Source organism: Acinonyx jubatus, chromosome E1 (genome assembly GCF_027475565.1).
Source record: "Acinonyx jubatus isolate Ajub_Pintada_27869175 chromosome E1, VMU_Ajub_asm_v1.0, whole genome shotgun sequence".
NCBI lineage: Eukaryota > Metazoa > Chordata > Mammalia > Carnivora > Felidae > Acinonyx > Acinonyx jubatus.
Window position 1 is genome coordinate 51,627,636 of NC_069397.1, and position 8,632 is coordinate 51,636,267.

An 8,632-nucleotide genomic window follows, 5' to 3' on the forward strand; every position below is an offset into this window, starting at 1 on the left:
CTGGGGGCTCTGGAGGCTTGTGACGGGTCATGCACCCACTCGGGCAAGACGTCCAAAGGTCACATGCATTCGGCCCTCCATAGATATCTATTGCGCACCTACGAAGCTGTCTGGCACTTTGCTTTTCCCTCTGCTGTTGCTGTCCAGCCCAACGCCCGTCCTGAGACTGGGCTTACCGGCAGCCTCTCCTTTCCCCAGAGAACTGGCCTGAAGAGCGGCCGACAAAGGCGCTCCACGCCCGGGAATAGTACTAATTACCGAGGAGAGGCTGGGAACTGAGGGCGCAGGGACCCAAGGGTCCCCCCCAGGGATTGGGGTCTTTAATCTCAAGGGAACCGCGCCCCAGGGAATTGGCAGCGAGAAGGGGTATCCCCTTCCCTGAGCACCTCTATAGAGAACCAGGGCTGAGATCTTTGGGAGACGCTTCTTCTGCTCAACCCAACCGAATTCTTCTGGGGTATGCATCCTTGCTGAAAACGGATTGAGACACGCTCCCCACTTTTGCTACGACATTTTGGAGAGGGAGGCTATGGTCCCTAATTCCCCAGGTAAAGGGAACCCCGTTCGCACCCACCGCCACCCTCATTCGGAGTAGGAAACCCCCACCCTGTGCAGGGTGTTCGCACCGCCCCGCAGAGCCCGCGAAACTCGCCCTACGCCAACATCTCAGGGCTCCGGGACTCGGCGCGCCCGTTTAGACGCGGAGGAAGATTGGCGGCCCAGGCTAGGGAAATTGAGCCCGGCGCCGGCCCCGGTCGCCCAAAGAGGGGAGGAGGGGTGATCCCAGACCTCGGTTTCCCGAGCTCCCCCTTGGGATCCGCTTGCACCTCCAAGTCTCTGCTCCTGGCGGCAGACCTAACGGCGCTGGCTTCGAGTGGAGACCGGAATGCTCGCTGCGAGCTTGTGAAGTGCCCCCACCCCACCTCCTTGCCTGCAGCTTTTCTTGACCTGCGCCCTTTCCCTTCCTTATCCCCACCAGAATGAGGAGCCCAGCGAGTTTGGCTCCTGGCAGAATGCTCTGGCTAAAACTGAGCCAACAGCCTCAGTTTCCAGATCTGTAACCTGAAGGCTGAAAATGGGTTCCTTTCCCTCCAGCTGGCTCTGATGCGGGTCCTCTGGTCGGCAGACCGCGAGCGTCTTCCCGGGGCAGAGAGAAGACGTCAGAGGGGACCCGAGAAACTCACAGGAGAGCGAACTGGCCCCCTGAGTGGAGGTGGGGGAATCAGCCCCTGAGCCCCTGCGGAAGGCAGGACCGCCCCACTGGCTAATCAGTGGTGTCCACGAGTCAGACTTGGCCTGGTCCTGGCACATGGAGCAGAGGGCGCAGTCTGGTAAGTGGGAGACGGGGGTCCTTCGGGGACCCGGTCTCCCGGTTCTGTGCAGACCAGAAACGTCAGGCACTTTGAACACTCTTTGCTTGCTGGGTCCCCCATAGACACACACACCTCCCACTTCCTGTAACTGGGCTGCCCAGAGGTGAATCCAAACGGGAGGAAATATCGAGTAGTAGGAATTTCTGCAAAGATAAATCTCAGCCGCAGAGCAGTCCTGATTGAGTGGAAGACACCACCCCCACCCCCCACCACCATCTAAATTTTCCTGCAGTTTCAGGGACTTAGGCAGTTTCTGAGCTTTTGGCGCCCCCTCTGGATTCAGTTGAAAATTGCGCCATTTTCAAAGTCCACTGTTTATCCTAAGTTTTCATGAAGATACAAGAATACAAAATGCTTGCATCAAACGAACAGAAAATGTACAAAACACTGTAAGTTTATGATTTAAAGTTCGGTTTTTTACATCCCCCTATTACGTAAGTGTATTAAATATATATTTATATGTGCACGTATTTATCTCGATAAATATTTAGAGAAATATTCCAAAATATCTTCAAGTCCCAGTCTTCCGTGCTTTTAAGCCAGTAAACATGAGAACTACAATACAATGAACTAAATACAGATGCCTTGGTTAAAATATCCGCCCGAAGTTCTGGTCTCGGAGTGTCCTCCCGGGTCAGGTGTCTGTGAATCACTCAATTATATGCACAAATGTCCCCTCCCCAAGACACAGAAATCAGTTGACACTACGCGGGACTCTCTTCTCCAAAGAAAGGACGAAGTTGTTCTTACACTTTCCCAGCGAATTCACGGGGCCATGAATACCGCGGCTATTGTACCCGGAGGTCTCTGAAACTGGTAAACAAACTATGTAGGACACTATAGACATCCACTGTGAGCGAGTTACATTCGTTTAAAAAGTAAATAGTAGTTAACTGTAAGTGGTAACGTAACTACCCTCTGAAGAGCTCCGTTTCCTATAAGAAACGTCGACCTCTTCGGAAGAAAACGAGAGAAAACGAGATCTTTGAAAACAATTCTTCAAGGAAAACCAATCCTTGAAATCTTGCAGTGTGCAAATTAGAAGTCAGCAAGTCTCTGCTGTGATGCGGCTGATTCCCCGTGACAATAATTTAGTTCGAGGCGGATATTTGGGAGAGCCAGAAAGGGGGAAGTTTAAAATTAAGAGATTACCACAGTTGTGCTGTTATTTGCGATTCTGAAGGCATGTAACCCGCAGGCGTCTAGCACTTTCCTTGTCGTCCAGAACTGATACCCAACCAGGCACTAAAGGCAATTGGTGCAAACACAAAGACTGTGCGCAAATCTCACTCGAGATACATCAGAGACACCCCCCACCCCCTCCCCCAGAACTCGTAGCAGTCTGCGAGTCGCAATAGGACCCGACTACCGTCTCTCGGCCGGGAGGTGAAAAGCAGAACGTTCAAAGCAGTTGCCTATCTCTGGGCAGTGTCGCGGGATGGGGGCTTGGGGGGGGGGGGCGGGGTTGGGAGAAGGGCTTGTCCCAGTTCAAGGTCGCTGTGGCGCGGGACGGCTCCCGCGGGCGCCGGGCTACCGCGTCGCCGCCACCGCCAGTCTCAGCTTGGGTTTTCATTGATTCCCCTTGCAAGAGCGCAGCAGAATCCCTACCAGCCGCAGCAGCCCCGGCGAAGCAGAGCATGTTAATCTATTTATATGGATTATTACAGAGGAACAGCGGGCGTTGAGTCACCAAAACATTTGCTTCAAAAGACCATTTCTAAGCACTTTTCGGAGGAGGCAGGCTCCGGGCGCATACACTGGGCTACGCGTGAAGGAGGGACTGCTTTTTGATCGCTGCAAACTCTCGCTAAGTCTCCGGTACCGCGCAGAAAGCAGCGAAAAGAAATGCTTGGGGGTGGAGGCAGATCCTGGTCTAGACACACACACACACACACACACACACGCACACAGGCACGCAAGATTCGTGCGGAGACGGCCCCAAACTTCTGACATTACGAGAGTACGGCAAACTTACACACTTGGACGTCCTGGGTCCCCCGCCCCAACCCCCCCCAGCCAGACCAGAGGCAGCGCTCCCCTCCCCACTCTTCCCCTCCCCTCTCGTCACCCAAGCCCAGTGCCACAATCCTCCTCCCCGCAAAATCGAATCCAATCAGCTGCCTGCCAACCCCTGAAATGCCGTGCTGTGATTGGCTGGCCGTCTCTAAGGTGAGGAGCAGTAGTTATTAAAGAGCCCCGGGGCTGGGAGTTGAGGAGCTGAGAGCGGAGCTTGAAACTCACTGGAAAGTTCAGTGGCGCCGCGACTTGCCAGTTTTCACTCCAGGAACTTTTCTTTGCAGGAGGAGAAGAGAAGGGGTGCAAGCGCCCCGCTTTTGCTCTCTTTCTTCCCCTCCTCCTTCTCCTCTCCAGTTCGCCTTCCCCCACTTGGAGCGGGCAGCTGCGGGCTGGCCACCGCGCGCCTTCCTAAGTGCTCGCCGCCGCAGCCGGGTGACGCGCCAGGCTCCCCGGGAGCCGCTCGCTCCGCGTCCGGGCAGCCGAGGGGAGAGGAGCCCGCGCCTCGAGCCCCCGAGCCGCCGCGGCTTCTCGCCTTTCCCGGCCACCCGCCCCCTGCCCCGGGCCCGCGTATGAATCTCCTGGACCCCTTCATGAAGATGACCGACGAGCAGGAGAAGGGCCTGTCCGGCGCCCCCAGCCCCACCATGTCCGAGGACTCGGCGGGCTCGCCCTGCCCTTCGGGCTCCGGCTCGGACACCGAGAACACGCGGCCCCAGGAGAACACGTTCTCCAAGGGCGAGCCGGACCTGAAGAAGGAGAGCGAGGAGGACAAATTCCCCGTGTGCATCCGCGAGGCGGTCAGCCAGGTGCTCAAGGGCTACGACTGGACGCTGGTACCCATGCCAGTGCGCGTCAACGGCTCGAGCAAGAACAAGCCGCACGTCAAGCGGCCCATGAACGCCTTCATGGTGTGGGCGCAGGCGGCGCGTAGGAAGCTCGCCGACCAGTACCCGCACCTGCACAACGCCGAGCTCAGCAAGACGCTGGGCAAGCTCTGGAGGTAGGGCCGGCGCGGCGGGGTGGGCTCCGCGATGGCGGGGGGCGCTGGCCGCGACACCGTCTCCGTGCCCCGCCTCCCAGCAGGAGGGAGTTGCCGGTCCCGGAGCCGGCGGGGGGGGGGCGCAGTGGGGGGGGGGGGACGAAGTGTAACTTGGCTCGGAGTTTGACAAAGTTCTTGGACTGCTCTCGGGGAAGGGAGGGAGGCGGGGGGGGGGGGGCTGGTGGGAAGGGGACGGAGAGAGCCGGAGGGTGGGTGAGGACTTGTGGGAGACGCGGTGGGAGGGGGCTGCCAGCGCTATCTCCCGTCGCTGTGAAGTTCAATCCCAAGTGGGGGGTTGGGTGGGAAGTGAAGTTTGCCCCCCACTCGCTCCAACTGCGCTCTCCCGTGCAGCCTTACAACCCAGGAGATGGGATGGGGGGGGGGGGCGCAGACATCAAGGCTGGAGGAGACTCCAGGCAGGAATGGGGGGAGCGCTGCTGGAAGTAGGTGGACGCAAGTGGGCGGGGGAGGGAGCAGGAAAGCTCCTTGCCGATTGTTTTTTTGGAAAGTTTTTAAAGATGTTGGGGGCGGGGGCCGGTAACCTACGGTGGCAAAGGCACTTAGAGCCGAGCAGCGGAGAGCTATTTTCATCTCCAGGGTTTCCAAAATAGAAGAGGAGAGAGGGCGGGGCCGGGAGTGACCGCTCAGGTCGGACTGAAAGAACCGAGATTTATTTTTCTGGTTTTTTTTTTTTTCTTCCTTCTTTTTACTTTTTTTTTTTTTTTTTTTTTTTTAAGAAAAGTTATGAGCTGCAGCAGTGGCTGGAAAGGGGGGAGGAGGGAGGAAGGGGTTGTGCGCGAAGAAGCCGAGCGGTCGGGGTCGCCTCCCCCTCCCGCCGACCTGACAGCTCGGCCGGTTTCACAGAAGCCCCTCTGTTTCCCTCTGTGCCCCCTCCCCCGCCCCCAGACTGCTGAACGAGAGCGAGAAGCGGCCCTTCGTGGAGGAGGCGGAGCGGCTGCGCGTGCAGCACAAGAAGGACCACCCGGATTACAAGTACCAGCCGCGGCGGAGGAAGTCGGTGAAGAACGGCCAGGCGGAGGCCGAGGAGGCCACCGAGCAGACGCACATCTCCCCCAACGCCATCTTCAAGGCGCTGCAGGCCGACTCGCCTCACTCCTCCTCCGGCATGAGCGAGGTGCACTCCCCGGGCGGCGAGCATTCGGGTGAGTCCTCCCACAAGCCCCCGGCTACGCCTCCCGCGGCCGACGGGCACACCCCCGGGTCTCCACCTAGCAGACTCGCCCCGGGGACTTTGCGCTCCCCGGGGAGGGAAAAACTACCCCGAGCGCCTCAGCCTCCTCCCCTCCCTTTCCAGGGCCCCGCGAAGTCCCTACGCGCGCGTGCGCGCGCGCACACACACACACACACACACACACACGCACACGGATGTAGAGCCATCCTAGGGGATTCATTTTTATGGCGAGGTAAAATGCCTTTACAGCTTTTCAGGACTTCTCCCTTCTTCTCTGGCTCCGCCACCCCAAAAGCACACACAGGCTTCTTCCACAAGTAGCAATTTGGCCTTCCCGACCCTCCGGGCCTCGGACCCTCCCTGATAAAAGGAGATTCCCGAATGTGTACCGGCAGGTTAATCATTTGGCGACTTAGCTCCGGTGCTGCGCGCCTCCCGCGCGGTTGCGGGTCCTTAACGACACTTTTCGTTTGGAGGGAGGGTCCCAGGAGGGTTCCTAAGATTGAGGCCTTTGCGCTGCACGGCCCTGGTTGACTTTTCCGCGCTGCTTCTCTTTCCTTGCCCGCAGGGCAATCCCAGGGGCCCCCGACGCCACCCACCACCCCCAAAACCGACGTGCAGCCGGGCAAGGCTGACCTGAAGCGAGAGGGGCGCCCCCTGCCAGAGGGGGGCCGACAGCCCCCCATCGACTTCCGCGACGTGGACATCGGCGAGCTGAGCAGCGACGTCATCTCCAACATCGAGACCTTCGACGTCAACGAATTCGACCAGTACCTGCCGCCCAACGGCCACCCGGGGGTGCCGGCCACGCACGGCCAGGTCACCTACACGGGGAGCTACGGCATCAACAGCACGGCGGCGACCCCGACGGGCGCGGGCCACGTGTGGATGTCCAAGCAGCAGGCGCCGCCGCCGCCCCCTCCGCAGCAGCCCCCGCAGGCCCCGCAGGCCCCGCAGGCGCCCCCGCAGCCGCAGCCGGCGCCCCCGCAGCCGCAGCCAGCGCCCCCGCAGCCGCAGGCGGCGCACACGCTGACCACGCTGAGCAGTGAGCCGGGCCAGTCCCAGCGAACGCACATCAAGACGGAGCAGCTGAGCCCCAGCCACTACAGCGAGCAGCAGCAGCACTCGCCGCAGCAGATCGCCTACAGCCCCTTCAACCTCCCGCACTACAGCCCCTCCTACCCGCCCATCACCCGCTCGCAGTACGACTACACCGACCACCAGAACTCGGGCTCCTACTACAGCCACGCGGCGGGCCAGGGCTCCAGCCTCTACTCCACCTTCAGCTACATGAACCCGGCGCAGCGGCCCATGTACACGCCCATCGCCGACACGTCCGGGGTCCCTTCCATCCCGCAGACCCACAGCCCCCAGCACTGGGAACAGCCCGTCTACACACAGCTCACCAGACCTTGAGGAAACCTTGCACGGAGGGTGATGACGACCTTGACGATCAGAAGAACCGAAGAAACAAATCACCAAGCAGAATTTCCTTGGGGACGTTTTCCCCCACCTCGTTCCGTAAAGACGTTTAAGCTAAAGGCAACTCAGACCCAGATTGCAAGACACAAACCTTAGCCATCCAGACGCATTACCACCTTGTTGCAAATCGGGGGCCAGGCCGCTCTTGGCCGGATGGACCCTTGGAAAGCCCGTAAGAAACCGGACTCGAAGACCTTCTTCAGAGCAATCACGGAGGATAATGGAGAATCGTGTGATCAGTTTATTTGCTCAGTCTCTCTGCCTGTTTGGACTTTGTAATTATTTTTTAGCAGTAATTAAAGAAAAAAGTCCTCTGTGAGGAATATTCTCTATTTTAAATATTTTTAGTATGTACTGTGTATGATTCATTACCATTTTGAGGGGATTTATACATATTTTTAGATAAAAGAAATTAAATGCTCTTATTTTCCCAACAGCTAAACTACTTAGTTGAACAGCGTGCCCTAGCTTTTCCTGCAACCAGAGTATTTTTGTACAGATTTGCTTTCTCTTACAAAAAAAAAAAAAAAAAAAAGTGTGCGTGTTGTTGTATTAACATAAAAAAAACACACAAATTTGTGTTATGCGATCAGTTTTTGGGGGTTAGCTTTGCTTAATTCCTCAGGCTTTCTGATTCAAGGAGGAGCTGCCTTAGAGAAATAAAGGCCTTATTTTGCAAATATGGAAGTAAACCATAGTTTAGAGAAGCATTTGGTAAGCTTTATCATATATATTTTTTTTAAAAAAAAAAAAAAAGAGAAAATACCTTGAGCCTTAAAACCATGCTGCTGGAAAATACTCTTACTTTTTAGTGCGTTTGCTTGTTTGCTGCAATCTTGAGAGAGAAGTAGAAACCAAGCAAAGGATCTGAAATCTGTTCTGGGAATGTTTCAGCAGCCAAGTGTCCCAGCGCACTGCCCCCTGGTTGCCTGCTCAAGCCCCATGTGGGGTACAGATGCTATGGCCTTTCTCTGACACTGTCACTGTGCCTCTCCGAACACCAGCAGTTGACCTTCAAGACATTCCACGTGCTAAAATTATTTATTCTGTAAGGAGAGGTTTTCATTAAAAAAAAAAATCTTTCTCTTTAAAAAAAAATTTTTTTTTTAATTTTACCTTCTTTAAAATAGGTTGTTGGAACCTTCCTCAAAGGGTATGGTCATCTGTTGTTAAATTATGTTCTTAACTGTAACCAGTTTTTTTTTTATTTATCTCTTTAATCTTTTTTTATTATTATTAAAAGCAAGTTTCTTTGGATTTCTTGTCCTAGATTTGTATAAATGCCTTTTTGTCTGTCCTTTTTTTTTTTTTCCTTTGTGGTTTTGTTGAAAACAAACTGGAAACTTGTTTCTGTTTTTGTACAAATGAGAGGTTGCAAATGTAGTGGATCACTGAGTCATTTGCAATGTTTTCTGCCACAGATCTTTGGGCTGCCTAAATTGTGTGTGTGTGTGTGTGTGTGTGTGTGTGCGCGCGTGTGTGCATGTGCGTGTGTGCGTGTGGTGACGCAAAACAATGCTGGCATGTGTC

At 55.7% G+C, this 8,632-nt stretch overlaps 1 protein-coding gene across 1 annotated transcript; it reads left to right on the forward strand.

The window, feature by feature from the left end:
* The first annotated feature begins 3,569 nt into the window (after positions 1 to 3,569).
* SOX9 (SRY-box transcription factor 9) lies at positions 3,570 to 8,359 on the forward strand. The gene is made up of 3 exons (XM_027048075.2): positions 3,570 to 4,389; positions 5,335 to 5,591; positions 6,189 to 8,359. The coding sequence occupies exons 1-3, from the start codon at positions 3,959 to 3,961 to the stop codon at positions 7,034 to 7,036; spliced, it is 1,536 nt and encodes a 511-aa protein (XP_026903876.1). The 5' UTR covers positions 3,570 to 3,958; the 3' UTR covers positions 7,037 to 8,359.
* Positions 8,360 to 8,632: the final 273 nt, after the last annotated feature.